Source organism: Micromys minutus (genome assembly GCF_963924665.1).
Source record: "Micromys minutus genome assembly, chromosome: 21".
In the NCBI taxonomy this organism is placed as follows: Eukaryota; Metazoa; Chordata; class Mammalia; order Rodentia; family Muridae; genus Micromys; species Micromys minutus.
In genome coordinates this window covers 40310497-40327998 of record NC_137956.1, presented here as the reverse complement: position 1 = coordinate 40327998, position 17502 = coordinate 40310497, and the positions used below count along the sequence as shown (strand labels likewise).

The window sequence follows — 17502 nt, the reverse complement described above, 5'->3', positions numbered from 1 at the left end:
GGCTCCAAAGCTTTGCTCTGGGGCCAGAGTCTCTTGTCTCTTCTACCCAATGAAGAAGCCCATTAGAGAACATCACTGTCCTCACTGTCCTACTACAAGACCTAACCCTTCCCAAACTAGACTCCAATGGCTGATGGAATGATGGACCCTACGTTTGTCACTCCAGGAATGGCTGCAGCCTAAATCCTTACACCTTTGCTGAGAAGCTATGTCTCGAGAGGAGTAACTGTCCCCACAAGGCATTTGGCATCTGGTTGCTGGCTGAGCCTTATCCATGGACATGAAGCTCTGAGAGTGGCTTGGAAAAGGTCACAGGTAGTCCAGGACACAGAACACAGCAGGAGCCATACAAAGTAGCTTTTCTGCACAGCCACTGACTCCTGTCCTAGGCCTTGGTCTGATATCTAGCATTGGGGTGGGGGGTGGGGGGCTTATGACTGCCTGAGAAGCCAAGGCTGGGATGGGCCAGTCCATTAGTAACACAGGCAGCCACAGAGCCCAAACCCCAAGGACAGACACAGGAAAGGGCTTCTGCACTAAGATTTTCTGAGAATGAGGGGAAGGAGCATCCGTGAGGAAGGGAGGGAACGGTACCTCCCTATGCACTGACAACATGGACTCCACACTTACTTTATCTGGGGATTTAAATCTTAAGGAAAAAAACTCATTATATTTCTTTATGAATGCACACATGTGTCACAAGATGCATGTGGAGATAAAAGACAGTTTATGGGAGCTGGTTTTCCTTCCATCATACAGATTTTAGGAACTGAAGTCAAGTCATTAGGCTTGGCAGGAAGTGCCTTACCCACTGAACCACCTTGCCAGTCCTCTATTAATAGTGAAGAAGACATGTATACTTCTTTATCACACACCTCCAGACACAGCCCTTAGAGAGTAGTGTGCAGGCTATGGAGATAATTCAGTAGTTAAAAGTGTTTACTGCTCTTACAGAGGACCTGAGTTCAGTTCCCAGCACCTATATTGGGCAGCTCACAACCCCCATAATTCAAGCTCCAGGGGCTCCTCTTCAGGTCTCCACGGGCACCTACTCATGTGTACATTCCCCTATGTCCCAACATATTAAAAATAATAAAAATGAATCTAAAAAATGAAAACATGCATGTAGATTTAAAATATAAACAGCAACATTCATATATACACATATACCATACATATGCAAATATAAATATTCTAAAAGCACACATGTATATGTATACATATGTACAAACACACACATGCATATAGCTAAATGTTCTACATAGAGAAAGACATGGCATATACATGTGCTTAAAGAGGGAAAAATGTACTCTTCAGTGTCAAAAATAAGGCAAAGACATTGCATAACAATAAATATCTAGTCCAATGGTGCCTGGATATGCAAGGGGCCTGAGGGCTCACTCCAGCCCTGTGAAACCTACCCGCCATTGAGTGTGGGCGTCAGGCCGAAGAGAGTGCAGAGCCCCACAGACATGAGCAGTGAGCTAAGTACTGTGACCACGGCTGCCAGAGCGAGGCCCCACTTGGACTTGACCATGTCGATCTTGCCTAAAGAGCAGAGAGGACATATCAGGGCAGTGTCTCCCCTAGCCCCTAGAACCTTTCTTAACTGAGCTCCTAAGAATAGAACGTGCCCTCAGTCAAGGCAGGGAAAGCTCTTGCTTAACCAGAAGGAAAGGACAAGAAGAAACACTTTCAATCTCATGAACACAGCACACCTTGGGAGCTCTAACCCATTTCTGACAGCAGGAAAGTGGGTGCTAGGGAAAAGCTCATCTTGAGACCTACGTGTGGAGAAGTAGATGTAGGCAAACAGGATAATGTAGGTGGTCACGAGGGGGATGAGCTCGGCAATGCCAATCTCCTCTTTGAAGTGCACATGGACCAGGTTCTCTGCTCGGAGGCTGCAGTTGGGGCTGGGGTGCAGAAGCATGAGCCGGGCACGTAGACTGCTCAGAAACCTGTTGATAAAAGAGTCCCTGAAGGGGTCCAGCTGGATCTCCTCCCATCTGTTGACTGGAAGCTTCTCTTCATCTTTCTAGTCTCCACAGACACCAGAAGCTGTGAACCTCCTTTCCTGACCTATCGCACGGTTTCAGGTGCTGGAGGCCCAGAAGAGCACCAGAGGCACCTCAGGGGCTCTAGCCACTTGTGGAGAGCTGCCTGCAGTGGCTTACTGAGAAAACACAGGCTGCATGGAGCTCAGCCAGCTGAGGCCATCCACCCAGGGCTCAGGAAGAAACCAGAAGAAAACAACAGGCCAGGGAAGTTGTCAGACCTGCCTCAGGTCCCTAGTTCTTAGTCAGGCCTGAGGGCCATCCTCATTCAAATTTTCAAATATAATTCTTTGGTATAAAGAACATAAACATTTCAATAGGAGGCCTAGGGCCATGCTGGTCAGAGAAGCAGCCACTCAAGGCCAAGTCTCCCACAGAGTATGGGAACCTAGCACCTTACTTGGCATGGTAGCGCTGGAAGACCAGGGTGATGGTATATGAGACCATCCTCTTCCTTGTGTAGAGGCTCACCCCACTGTACTTCCCGGGAACACCAAACAGCAAGTCTGTGGGCAGAAACAAGCAAAACACTGACAAAGGAATGGCAGTCACTGATATGGGGTGGCAACTGGGCTACCCAGAACCCCTTCTCTACTCTTAGTCTTAAAATCAAGAGGCAACCCCTGATATACTAGAGCACCCGTTGAAGGAGAGGCAGTGACCACACTAGACCTGAATGCTGAGGGTACCTTTGAGTGTGGCTGATGTCTGTAGAGTTTTGGGCTCATGCTGATGGATGGTCCCAATGATGTCAGGGTCAGCATGGAATCGTTCCCAGTCATTCTGCCAGAAGTTCCCAGGGGACAGCAGCAGGCAGCCATGTTCAGGAAGTAGGCTCCGGAGTTTCCTGAGGCCTGGCAGCAGGTCTGTCACCTGCAGGCAAACCTCCTCCAGGCTCTTGGTCCCGGAGCTATGCAGAAGATAGGAGGAAGCCTCTGCTGTTTCTGCCAGCATAGGGCCAACCCATTGCACTTATGGGAATCATATCATTGGGCTCCCAAATGCTTTATTCCCCCTGATGTCTCCAAAGAGCCTGATGATGGAGCACTGTGGGAAACGCTTCCAGATATTCAACAAGAAGACCATGTATCTGTGCAGCCCTTAGAATGCACTGGAGCACTAAAGCACTCCTCCCTGAAAAGGCAGTGTGTGAGAGCATGCAAACTCCCCACTCAACACCGTAGACAATTTTAGAGGCCAAGAGTGAGAGCAAGAAGATTTAGGGCTTTAGTACCCCCAGGTAGAGCTTGCTAATCTAAGCTGAGCACAGAGAGAGGCAGGAGCCATGGGTCAGATATTGCTCAGCTACCTCCCTACTGTCAGGCCCACTCACACCCACTGAGTTGTGAGGATACAGCATCAAAGGGCCCACAAGGACCTGAGACCTGCAATGCTGGCAGAAAAATGTAACTCCCTTTGATACTCAGTCAGGAGACCCTGAGAGGTGTACCTGTCTCTCAGCACATGGTTCCGGATCTCTTCCACCAGTTGGAATGCTCGGGACAGAGGTGACCGAAACACGTCTACCGCCAGAAGATTTCTGTGCCAGGGAGACACTGATGACTTCACAAATATCTGTTGGATGTATGCCACAGGGGCACCCACATACTGTAGAAGACACAGGGCAGGATAGAAAGGAAGCATTGAGCATGTGCTATGGGGAAAACACTAGTGAATTAGGTATCAGGAAACTATGCGCTGTTCCCCAGGCCAAACAAAGCTCAGATTCATTTTCTGTGATTTCTGGAATAAAGCTATGACCATTACACCCCTCACTGGTCCTTGGCCCATGCGATTACAACAGAGCTGTGTGTCTGCAAGAGAGATGTCCGGTCTATCATACTACAAAGCCTAAATCATTTCCTGTCTAGTCCTTTCCCAAAGCATAGATGTTGGCTGCACCAGACTATAGGCTCTAAGAGGTGTCCAGCTGTCCCGGTGATAAATACATTGATCCACAGAATTACTATTCTATAGCATGTTTAGAAAATCAAGCCTGAGCTGGAGAGATGGCTGACTGCTCTTCCAGAGGTCCTGAGTTCAGTTCCCAGTAACCACATGGTAACAGGATCTGATGCCCTCTTCTGGTGTGTCTGAAGACAGTGACAGGATACTCACATATATGAAATAAATAAATCTTTAAAAAAATAACTTAAAAAAATAAAAATAAAATAATAAAAAAAATCAAGTGGGTATGGTGATGTATAATATAATCTGAGCAATTAAGGGACAGGAGCAGGATTGTCCCAAGTTTGAGGACCAGCCTGGTTTAGACAGCAAATTCCAGGCCAGCCAAGCTACACATCTGTGTCAAAAACAACAAACACATACATTTCAATCCTCACTCTCCAACTCTATGGCATTAGAAGTGCTTCAGACCTGAGTCTTCACGGAGGAAAATATCAGCACCCATCCTGTGGCATCCACAGGTGTGCTCACGTCACATGAGAATGTATTTGAGTAGATACTCTGCCCATCTGTGTAAGTGCTTCAGACCTGAGTCTTCACGGAGGAAAATATCAGCACCCATCCTGTGGCATCCACAGGTGTGCTCACGTCACATGAGAATGTATTTGAGTAGATACTCTGCCCATCTGTGTAGATGAGTTTGTTTGCTTGGGTTTTGTTGTTGTTTGAGACGGGGTTTCTCTGTGTAGCCCTGGCTGTCCTAAAACTCAATCTATAGAGCAGGCTGGTCTTGAACGAGTTCTGCCTGCCTCTGTCTCTGCCTCCTGAGTGTTGGGATTACAGGTGTGTACCACCTCCCCACCCAGAGAACTTTTTCTCCTTCCTTCTACACATTTATTATTAACTCTGTATTGGTTCCGTGTGGATTTCACACCATATACCTCAATCACACTCATTTCTCCCTCCCTCCATATCCAACCTTACTACCTCCCCCAAAAGCAAACGGATTAACAAACAAACAAAAAAAATTCTCACCATGGAATCTGCAGTGTATCATAGTGTGTCTGTCATACAGCACACACCTTTTTGCTCAGACAGCTTTACTTGTAAATGTTCATTACAATGAGTCATTCATTGGTCTGGTTTGAGGCCTCTGGCTTCCACCATACTATTAATACTGGATCCTCACCAAGACTCCTCTGGGATAGACAGTTGTTGCTCTAGGTCATGGAAATCCTGGAGCTCTGGATCTGCAGGACTGATCCCTTAACAAGCTCCAGCAGTTCACAGATGGGGTCTATGTTGGGATGGGATGGGTGGTAGCTGAGTTGGTCAGCCCACCAGCTCTCCTCACCCGTTATTGGGGCCAGCTCTCCAGGTTTGCCCAGTCGAAGGGTGGTACCCACAGGGCCAGCTCAGTGCAAACCAGTACAGGCCACTCTCCTGAATGCTAACTCTGGGACAGGGCTAACTCTGTGCAGTCCTTGGACATCAACATGGCCCCAGGCAGCAGCCCAGACTAGGGATATCCCCATGGCCTTTGGTAGTAACATGGGCCATAGTCACCTACAAGGCCAGAGCTAGACATGGCCGGCCAGAACATCGACATGGCCTTAGGTGGGAGGGCAGGCTACTCCTAGCAGGCTGATCTCCCCACCCTTGATTCTCCAGCTCCACTTCTCTTTCCCTCCCCATCTCTCCTCCAGCTCACTGAAGTGACACTTGCCTGCCAGCCTGCCCACGAACTGCATGGGAGCAGGGACACCACTGGATGTCTCTTGCCCACTTGCACCCACAGAGATGGAATTTTAACAAAAATAATAGCACTAAGCAGTAGGAAGGAGGATTGCTCCGGCAGTTTCATAACCAAACAAGGTATCAGGTGTCTCAAGTCTCTCACTAAATCCTACACTTTTCTCTCAAGAACTTGGCATGTTCTTACTCCCAGAGCGTGCCAGCTAATGGCCTCATAAACTGCTGGCAGAATGATAATCAATTCTTCCATATTGATGCTGACATCACTGGGCCCAAGCTCAAACTGCAGATGAAAGCATTCATGTGTAATTCCTAGCGACAGACGTGCCATGGACATTCCTAAAGTGTGCAGTATGTGAGCTAGAGCCTAGCAGCTATGAGAACGAGGAAGGTGGGTAGGAGACAGGCAGGGAGGATATCTGAGGAGCAAGGGACACAGAGTAAGAAGGCCTGGACAGCACAAAGGAACCCTGGCAGGTGAAAGGTCATCTGGGAAACTGGATCTTCTGAACTTTAAACTGATGACAAAGAAAAGTCCACATATCCCTGAGGTAGAGGGGCTGTCTAATGAAACCAAAGTCCTGAAAGTCAATAGCAACTAGAACAAGACAGACAGGCAGGCTAGAGCAAGCTAGGCATGCCTGAGGGCTAAGGAGTTGCTTCCACACCAAGCCTTGCCTTACTCAGGGACTCCACAGAGCAGATGAGTGGATGAGGAGAAAGCCACAGAACTGTCTCCTGGGCTCTAAGAAAAAACCTGAAAGCAAAGTCATAATTTTGGTTGAGATGGAATTTTAGGCTTAGTCCTAGCTGGCCTGGAACTTGTAACAATCCTCCTGCCTCTGCTTTCCAAGTGCTGACATTAAAGATATGTGGCACTTAGTAGAGCTGTGAAGTTGTTTATGACACTAGCTTAGAGAGGTTTCTGATGCACAGCCCACATGAAGCTACCAAGCACTGCTTTGTCACCTGGTTGGAACTGGCTGCCACCAGCTCTAACCTGAAACCATTTCACTGACAACACACCTTTACCTGGCTGAAGGACAAAGAGCTCTAGAAAACCCATTTGGGGATCACCCCAAATACTGTGAAGGGCACATCACTCTCATGACACCATGGAGCTTCGAGCCCCAGGCCTAATCCTACTACTGCCTGTTAAGCTATGACTCTGCTCATAATACCTCCAGGACACTTCCCTTCCTTCACACCCGAATCATGTGTGCCTAAGTTTCTTTTTCTTTGTTTCTTTCTTCCTCTCTTTCTTTTTTGTTGGGAGTTCCAAGGCAAGGTTTCTCTGTGTAGCCCTGGCTGTCTTGGAACTCACTCTGTAGAGCAGGCTGGCCTCAAACTCAAGGAGATTGACTTGCTTCTGCTTCCCAAGTATAGGGATTAAAGGCATGTGCCACCACCACCTGGCTTTGGGCCTGTATGTCAACAAACAACCAATAACCACAATTCAGAACCAGAGTTCTCAACCTGCGATATAGGGTCAGGCTCCAGAAGGATTATTAGTGCCTCACTCCCAAGTTCATCCAAATTTCTCCTTGAACGTATATTGTCAGGGCCACTGTTCTTGTCACAGGAAGGTAGCAGCAGCACAGCTGTCTCAGCAGCTCAGACTTATCTGTTCTGTGGAGTCTACAATGTAGCTTTGGCTGACCTCAGATGTGTGATCCTCCTGTCTTGGCCTCCTGGGTACTGGCATCACACGGGTGCACCATGTGCCCAGCCGCCCACCATGTTTCTATAACATGCTGTTATCCCATTTGTCCCAGACAACTTTCTCCTTTGACGTCCCACCCACTCTGCGTAGCCCACAGCTCCTGTGTTTTCATTCACTGGCAGGAAGCCTTTGTAGACAAATCGTGTCTGGCCTCCTGTGCTGACTCATTCCTCAGCTTACCTGGGCCCCTCTACTGGATGGCTCTTGATTCACCCGCCTGGACCTTCCCAGCAGGTGCTCCACATCCTTCAGGTTCTTTCAAAGTCTGGCCCAGTCATTAAACTATCAAGTCACCATTTAATATGTTCCCTCTTCTAGACATCAATATTCTCTTACAGGGGCAGCCATCCACAAGCCCTACACTGGTTTGGAAACTTCTAGAAGCAGACCCTGAAAACACTAATTCATCTTAAAGATACAGGAAACTGGAGGGAGGCAGCCAGCCAAGGGTATGCTGAGCATTTCTCCTATAGATATTGCATAAGAGCTGTTCTAAGGACAGAAACTCCCCAGCACCACAGACCACTGTGCCAGAGATCCTGCGGGGGAAGGAGAAGCAAGGATGGTGAAAAGGTAGGTACTAAAATGTTAGTAGAGATGAGCTGTGGCCAATCCATTGTGCAGTGAGCCTGTTCTGTGGGGGATGGACTCCCTTCATAATCCCTACTTGGGCCGGTGGGGATGCACACCTTTAGTTCCAACACTTGGGAGGCAGAGGCAGGTTGGATCTGAGTTTGAAGCCCAGCCTGGTTTACAGAGTGAGTTCCAGCACAATCAGGGCTACACAGTGAGACCCTGCCTAGAAAAACTAACTAAACTAACTAAGTTCCCTACCTTGTGTCCAACTGAGAAACAGGTATAGGTGCAGATGGGAATGGTAGCCTACACGAATGACAGTGGATGCAGAAGTGTCTATGGAACCCAGATCCCCTGAGCAAACAAAAGACCCCTTTAGTAGAGCAGAGTAGAGGGAGACAGTGGTAGGTAGCCTTCTAATTCGGCATCCAGTAAGCCAGGCCTTCTGGGGTTCATGTTCTTGCACAATCCTGCCCCCTTAAAACCCACCCCCTTAAAAGAGTGCTTAATCTACTGACTTCTGATAGGGAATCAAGCCAAAGTGATACCATCTTTGAATTTAGGTTATGAGCATTACAACAAATCCCGCCATCTTTTGGTACCAACACCTGGTGAAACATGACATCATGTAAGCTGTTCTAGAAAGGGCATTTAGCCAACTCTTAGACAGGAACTAAGAAGTTTGCAAGAAACTTCAACCAGTTAGCCATGTGAGTGCCTGTGAAAGCAAAATCCCGAGTTGAATTCTGAGCTGCCTGAAGCCTGAGCTGGCAGCTGGGCTGCAGTGTTGTGAAAGACTCTTAACCAAATACCGAGATAAGAGAACCAAGGTGAGGAGAGCTAAGCATGAGTCTGAGGTCACACACCCGGGGGCAGATTAAACCCACAGCTGCCTGACCCAAGCTACCTCCTCCTCTACAGCCAACCTGCTACGGAAATTCCATACAATCTTCACATGGGAGAAGAGCTAAGATCCTGGGGAACAACATCTCTGGCCACCACTGTTCATGCTTGAGATCTCTGCCTACATATTCTCTGTGCCCAGGCTCAGGCAGCGACCACAAACACTACATTGCTGGCCTTAGAAGCCTTGCATGGAACAAGCCTGTATGCCTCTGGGAACCTGCCAGATTGGTTCTTACAAAGGCCTGCTCAGGACTGGGGCAATAGCATTCCCTTCTCTGTAAGTAGTAAAGTCCAGGTCACCAAGACAGCTCTGCTAGAGGGTCGATTCAAGTGCTGAAGCCCTCAGGCCTTTCTCCTTTTAGAGCCCATTTGCTATTTTACATTTACTTCTTCCTTCCTAAGTAAACTGAACGACTTATATTCAAATCCTAGCACCTCCACCCTTGGCTGTTTGCCATAAATGAGGGGCTATGGGCTCTTCAAGTGGGAATAAACCACCCAGCCCAAAACAGGTCCCTGTGAAGGCCAGTCAAAATAACAGACCCTGGACTAGGCTGAGGTGCCTACTTAACATACCAAAGAAGACCTGGATGCCAGGATCTCCCAGAATCCCTCAGTCCCTACCTGTTATAGGGCATGGTTGGCATACCTTGCCCATTTCCCACTCCACAACTCTTCAGCCTAGAGGCTGGGCTGCCCTTCTCCCAGAAGCTCTTCCCTATATAATCCAGACATTTTTGTGCCTTTGCCCTCTTGGCTGCTACACCTGGTTCTCTTCCCATCCCCCCCCCCCCCAGGTCATTCTGGACTCTGGCTATATGTTCCCTTTTATCTACAATAATAAACCTGCTCCTTCACAATACTGAGGAACAGTTGTGTCCCTTCCTTGTGTTTTGCATTCATGAACCATCTGGAAAAGCATCAGAATGAAAACATTATTCCACGGAACTATGAAGACTAGATGGAGGCAGCATCACCTCAGTCTACTCATCCCTGCAGTTCATTCAGACTGATTTCCTTACCACCTATTTTACTGTGTCACTGGGGAAGGGGCATTTGAGACAGAGCTTCTCTCTGTAACAGCCCTGGATATCCTGGACTTGCTTTGTAGACCAGGTTGGACTTGAACTCACAGAGATTCAGCCTGCCTCAGCCTCCCAACTGCTGGACTTAAAGGTGTGTGCCACCACGCCAGGCCTGTGCCATTCTTTTTAAAAAGCAAACAGTGTTTACGTGTATAAATGTTTGTCTGCATGTAGGAATGTGCACTACATATATGCCTGATGATCAAGGAGGTCAGAAGTGGGAACTGGATATCCTGGAACTGGAGCTCTGGATAGTTGTGACCATGTGGGCACTAGGATCCAAACCTGGGCCTCTGTGAGAGTGATAAGTGCTCTTACCTGCTGAGCTATCTCTCTAGTCCCTGAGGTAGTTCCTTTAAGAAAATGGCTTCCACTATCGGAGATTTGAACTGGACAGCCCAGAAACAACTTGGGCCCACCAATTTTCTCACTTGCAGTGCACAAAATAAAATAGTAGGCACATTCACCATCTCTTAAATAACCCTGCTCTTTACCTACTCAACAGGAACCCTTTCAACAGCTGTGGTATGAAAACATTGGCATTTATATAAATCTGAGTGACCATAACTTCTAAAGTATGGCAGTGCAAGCATAGAGGTCCAGCAGAATCCTTGTACGGAAGGCAGTTAGGACAGGGTTCCTGAAGAAAGAACCACTGAGCCAGGGGCAGGTCTAAGGCACGTACACCTAGTAACCTTGCAGGCAGTCTGAGCACACAGACCTCCTTATTTTCCTCTCTGTTCAGGCTAGCCAGACCCACAATACAATGACAGCCACAATGAATGCTGAACGCTGAATGCTAATGGTGGGCCAGGCACTGCACCAAGTCTGCATTCTCTCACTTAATCCTTAAGATAATGTGTAACACAGGCATAATTATCACCTGGTCTTATAAATATGGAAACTCAGGCACAAAAGTGTATAGTCTTTTGCCCAAGGCCACACATGGGGAAATGAAAGTCTCTGCTGTTTCTGCTTTGTTTTTCTTACTCTGTAAGCACAGCCCTCTGCCCAGAAGGAACTGCAGCTTGCCAATCCTACAAAGCCATAGGTCACACTAAGTCTAATACAGAGTGGGCTGAACTCAGACCCTGTAAAGATGACTAGACTCTGTAGTAGGGGCTGACGAGAGGGTTACAGGCACTTGCTGCTCTTTCAGAACCAACACTCATGCGTGGGGGTGGGAGATCTGATGTGTTCTTCATATACATGTCCCTGCCTCTTCAGACGCACACACACATACTCCTGCCTCTTCCTCTGCAGACACAGACACTCACGTATGTGTGTACATAACATGGACACATGCCTCTCTGCCTCCTTCTCTGCTTCCTGCCACAGTGAGATGAACAGGCTCCCCCACCATACTCTGCTGCTGTAGATTAGGGCCACCTATACATCTGGAGACCCCAGAGGCAAATGCCATTCTCACTCTAACCTCTATCACCTTCTTGAGGACTTGCCTATCAACTTCTCCACTGCACACACTATTCCCTGCCTGTGCTCTGTGGAAGAAGTCTCTACACACACTTAAGGAACAGAGAAGTTGGGTATTGGGGAACATGCCTTCCTGCAACTTGATAGGCAGATGTAGAAGAATCAGGAGTTAAGCTACATAGCAGGTTGAGGCCAGCCTAGGCAACATAAAGCCTTGTTTCAAAAAACAAAATAGAAAAAAAGAAAAGGGAATTACAAATTTTTCTGCCCAAGGATTTGCTTCCTGCCCCTATTTAGTGAGTTAATTATGCAGATTTAGGATAGACTTACAAATATTTACCATTTACCATTTGAGAATACAAACATATGCATATAACTCAATACTCCTTTATTGTGATGCAAAAACTATCCTAGCACTTAAAGTTCTTAGATCCCAGCACTTAAAGTTCTTAGATCCCATCTTTTTGTTTGCTTTTTTTTTCCTTCTCTGTGTAGCCCTGGCTTGTCCTGAAACTTACTCTATAGACCAGTCTGGCCTCAAACTCATGAGAACTCAGCCTGCCTCTATCTCTCAAGCACTGAGATTAAAGGCATGTGCCACCACTGCCCAGATTTTTTTTTCTGTTTTTAATTTATGGGGTGTGTGTGTGTGTGTGTGTGAGAGAGAGAGAGAGAGAGAGAGAGAGAGAGAGAGAGAGAGAGAGAGAGACAGAGACAGAGACAGAGACAGAGAGTTTAGAGAGAAAGAGAGACAGAGAGAGAGAGAGTTTTTGTGTTCCAGATATGTAGAGGTGCCTACAGAGGTCAAAGGTATTAGGTCTCCTAGAACTGAAGTCACACATGGTTATGCACTGCCTGATGTGGGTGTTGGAACAGAACTCAGGTCATCTTCAAGAACAATAAGCACCCTTAACCACTGAGCCATCATCCTTGCCTTTACTGTGAGTCTTTGACATATTTCAAAAAAAACCTTTGTCTTATCTCTATGACCAGGGTGAGATCTCAAGGACTAGTGCCCTAGCTGTCCCTCCCCATAGCATCCAGGTACACCCCAAAAGTAACAACAGGGAAGAAGGAAGGCAGAGGCTACAGCTGTTGTGTGGTGTGACTGTTGTGCCCTCCAGTGCCCGAGCCTTCAACTCCTCCTCCAGACGCCATAATCTGCCTGTGTGGCCAGCAATGACATCAGCACAAAGCAGCTGCCCTGGCAAAAAGGTTTTGGGAATGGATGTCCATCACCCACTAGATTTGCTGGTGCACAAACAACAGGGCGGAAGCTCCTACAGTCACTGTTAGGAAGATAAAGATGAAGCAGATCTGAAGAGAACAGACCTGAGGATTCCTGGGGACCTGGCTCTAGTACAGAAGGCATCTCTGCACCTGCTTGTGAGTTACTTAAGAGAAGTCTTTCTTTTCACTTACTCTCTTTGAGTTAGTTGTGCTCCGTATAACTGAAATGGTTCTCACTTTATTGTGGGCTTATATTTTTATCAGACATAGCCAATATGAGTGTAGTAATTTGCCAGAGACCATGAACCGGGCCACAGCACCAAGCTCTGAGTCTCCATCATCCCACAGGGGATGAAGCTCATAACAGAAAGAACTAAATCATTCTCTGACTGTTTAGACCTTAAGCTGCACTGCACACCTGCTCACTGTCACCATCAAAGCCCAATGAAAGGTTCTAAGGGAAGCCCACAGACACATCTAACCTGCACAAACAGGCCCACGTCAAGAACTCTACCAGCCAAAAACCAAGACTTGGGTATCATCAGTTCAGTATTTAGTAGAACTATATTAAGCAGTTAATGATGGTAAAATATTTCCATCATGAAGAACTCATTGTGACCAATGGCTAATCTGGGACACAGAGATAAAATGATTTTTCTTTCTTTTTTTATTTAAAAAACAAACTTTCTATGTGTGTTAAGTGTGTGCCTGTATGAATTTATGTGCACCATATGTGTGAAGGTTCCCTCAGGGCCAAAGACCATCAGATCCCCTGGAGCCAGAGTTAGAGGTGGCTTTGAGCCATCTGATGTGTGTCTAGAGAACTCTGTAACAACTGAGCTATCTCTCTAGCCCACAAGTAGCTTCTGCCAGCTTCAGACCATTCACCCTCTGATGGTCAGAGGCAGGGCCTGGTACACAATGTGTGGCTGTAACACAACCCTCTTACCAGGGTGCCACAGTTCAGCAACAGAAGAGTTGACAGTGACCAGAGAGAAGTAAGAAGGTGCTATCCTGTGAGAGGTGGAGAAAGGGAGCTCTGTCCCAAGCTTTGCTTTTCCTCAAGAAACTAAGCAAGCCTGGCACCAACTTACGGAGCCAAAGCGCAAGACATGCAGGATAGGTGCACTGTCCTTACATAGTAGGTAAGGTGCTCAGACATAAGCTGGCCAAGGTTCCGAGCTTCAAATAGCAAGTGCCTAAGTAACAGCGAGTAGGGTACCAAGTCTCACCCTTCAACTAGATTTTCTCAGATCAACGCTCAGCCCAGCTCATCAACTGACAACAGTCCAGTCAGACTGAGGGAACAAAGAGTCCTAACCTGTACTGACCGTCATACATTAAGTAACTAAGGAACCTACGTACTTTGGGCTCCAACTTTTCTTCTAGTTAAAAAACAAACAAACAACTGTACTTTTAAAACCATCTGACTGGATTATAAAGAGTAAAAAAAAATCCCTTACTGATTTGAGAAAATCAGGTTCACTCTGGGGATGCTCTACTGTTCTTATGACTACCTAGGAGCAAAGACTAGATGACCTGTTAGCTGGTCTGCACGTGGGGTGTGAGTAGGCTGGATATGAATCGGAGTCCAGCTGGTCACCCCTCAATTCTCTAGGGCGCTCACACTTCATACTTGTGCGTCACTGTTTTCTTTCAATAAAGGTTACTCATTAAGTGTAACTAGACATTCCTGGGGCCTCTGTAAAGCAGGCAGGCATGGGAATTCACTAGTCTGAAGCTGATGACTCTGGCTGTCACTTGAAGAGTTGGCCTCCACCAATCAGCTCTCTGCTTGGGCTCTCCTCAGTGACAAGCTGAGCACCTACCCACTCTGGCTGCTCGCTGGGCTCTCCTTGTTTGTGGTCAGAGTCCGGAGGCGGGGGCGAGTAACCCTTCACAGGTGTGGAGAATTCTACAGGCCCCGTTCCAGGCAAGGGGAGCTTCAGCAGCGGGTAGCTGGGGAGAAGAAAGGAGAGAAAGAATAAGGACATCTTCGAGGCAGAGTCTACAAGACGTTGGGGACATGGGAACCACTGGAATTCCATCCAAGTGCATCCATCCCCTTTGCCAGAACTGTGTAAAAATATCATTTCATTCATCACAGAAGTTCAGAGCTGAAATTCAGATATCATTGAGATATTTTCATTTCATCACTGAGAAAAATATTTTCAAACATATTTTAGCCACAAAGCCTACAAAGAAGCCCAACTAGTGTAACAGGCTGGCTGAATGTTTTCTGAGACTTTAGACAAGACACTAAAAACAAAGTCTTATCAATCACACACAGGATTTAAAAAAAAAAAAAAAAAAAACTAGGATAGAGGATACAAATTCTGATTCAGACAGCTGAGAAACTACTCTATTTAAAGGGACAGATCGTGCAGACTGAGGACACACTGAGGGTGGGGATTACACAGACCCATGCTGAGCAGAAGTTAATGAATCCATCATATGTAAAAAACAAAACAAAACAAAACAAAACTGCCCTCATGTCAGCAAGCTATAAAATAATGTGTATTTTGATTATTTTGTTTCATGTCTCACTTAAAGTTTTTTAATATTCAGAAATAAACTGTGTGAGAAGGTGACAAATTTGAGGACTTCTTGTGGTAAGCACTGAGATGGAACCCTGGAAACAGACAAAAGAGGAAGTGACTTACATATAGTATGACACATACACCTCAGGTGTAGTTTTCATCTACACATCAACCTGTAGGTAATCACCACCTAGACCAAGCTACAGAACAAGCTCAGACCCTCAGAAGACAGCCCTGAACCTCCACAGACGGTGCTGGAGGCCTGTTGCTTTTTCCTTTGTTTCTGGTGCTGAGACCTGTGCTTCTGTGTCTGTTCTACCATGCAGCTACACACCAACCCATTTCTCTCTTTTCACATCCATTTGTTTGTTCAGGGTATGGGTGCATCTTCCAGGCATGTGTGGAGGTCAGAGGACAGCTTGCAGAAGCTGGTTCTTCTATTCTTTGTACCGTGTGGGTTTCCAGGGACTGAACTTGAGTTGTCAGGCTTAGCAGCAAACACCCTTTACCCACTGAGCCATCTTGTCAGCCCAGCTTTGCCTGTTTTTGAGCATAATATAAAATAAATGATGTATTCTAGTGCTTCAATATGTATACATGTCTGTTATCTTCCTATGTGTTAGTACATGTAGAGCCACCCATTCTTTCTTGGCCTTTTTTTTTTTTTTTTTTTTTTTTTGAGACAGGGTTTCTCTGTGTAGTCCTGGCTGTCCTGGAACTCTCTGTGTAGACCAGGCTGGCTGCAAACCCAGAGATCTTCCTGCCTCTGCCTCCTGAGTGCTGGGATTAAAAGCCTGTGCTAATGCCTGGCAGTGAGCTGCTCATTTTTATGGACACACATTAGATATGGAGATGTAAGTCGGGGGCAGAGTGCTTGCCTAGCATGTCTAAGGGCTTGTGTTCAACCCCTGCACTACACTACAACCCGTCATCACAGGTATGTAGTAGTCCACTGAATGAATATATTATAGTACACATGTCTACTTCCCTGCCAAGGGACACTTGGCTAACTCTAGTTGACGTTATTGAGAATAAAGCTATGAAGACTGGAGAGATGGCTCAATAGTAAGAATGTTTTCTGCTTTTCCAGAGGATCTGAGGTGAGTTCATAGCATTTACTGGCTCACATTCATCTATAACTTCAACTCCAGGGCATTTTCTGGCTTCCTTTGACGCTCAAACACATGACAATCACCCATGCAGACAAACATATAAAAATTAAAATTCTGTAAATAAAAAAATCTAGAAATAATCTTGCTAGCCACAGCTTCGAAGGAAGGAAGGAAGGAAGGAAGAGAGAGAAAGAGAGAGACAGAGAGAGAAAAGAAAAGAAAAGAAAAGAAAAGAAAAGAAAAGAAAAGAAAAGAAAAGAAAAGAAAAGAAAGAAGAGAGGGGTCTGGAGAAACGGCTCAGTGGTTAAGAGCACTAGCTGCTCTTCCAGAGGTCCTGAGTTCAATTCCCAGCAACCACATGGTGGCTCACAACCATCTGTAATGGGATCTGATGCCCTCTTCTGGTGTGTCTGAGGAGAGTAACTGTGTACTCACATACATAAAATAAATAAATAAATCTTTAAAAAGAAAGAAAGAAAGAAGAGAGGGAGGGAGGGAAGGAAGGTCATTACAATCATTGATTGTTTTGAGACTCAATCTTCCTATAAAGTCCAAGCTGGCCTTGAACTCATATTCTTTAATCTCCCAGATGCTGGAATTTATAGGCCTGTAGCACCATGCCTGCCTGGCTGGGTGGTTTTGGTTGTTTTATGTGATGGTGATGTCGATAGTTCTTGATTTTTTATTTACACCCATGTATTTTTCCATCTACTTTTAATTTTAGGCCATGAAAACAGAAGCCAAAGGGAGAAGGTAAATAATAATGGAACCTCTTACATAGGGTTTAATATGTGCTAGAAATAATTTTTAAAGATTATGTCTATTTTATGCACATGTGTATTTTGCCAACATTCATGTCTGTGCACCACATACATGCAGTGCCTACAGGAACCAGAAGAGGTAGTTAGGGGCCATGTGGGTGTGGGAACCAAACCTTGGTCCTCTGTCAGAGCAGCATGTTCTCCTAACTGCTGAGCCATCTCTCCAGCCCTGTGCCAGAAACTATTCTAAGCATTTAAAGTACATTAGCAATATAAATAATTCTCTGTAGGAGGCAAACACCATTATCTATAATAAAAATGGAAGTCTCCATTTATATAGAGAAGACAAAGAACAATTAAGTTATCATTCAGCTACCAACCAATCCAGACCCAAGTAGTAAGCTTCAAAATGATA

General features: G+C 46.2%; 1 protein-coding gene across 1 annotated transcript in view; it reads right to left on the bottom strand.

Annotated features, from left to right (window-relative positions):
* SCAP (SREBF chaperone) overlaps nt 1–17502 on the bottom strand; it is a 53892-nt gene that overhangs the window by 8503 nt on the left and 27887 nt on the right. The window contains exons 3-8 of the mRNA XM_080934721.1: nt 14504–14633; nt 3508–3665; nt 2747–2967; nt 2458–2563; nt 1789–1961; nt 1422–1548 (exon numbers count right to left, since the gene is read on the bottom strand). Of these exons, the coding sequence (XP_080790847.1) occupies nt 1422–1548; nt 1789–1961; nt 2458–2563; nt 2747–2967; nt 3508–3665; nt 14504–14633 (915 nt within the window). The remainder of the gene's footprint in view (nt 1–1421; nt 1549–1788; nt 1962–2457; nt 2564–2746; nt 2968–3507; nt 3666–14503; nt 14634–17502) is intronic.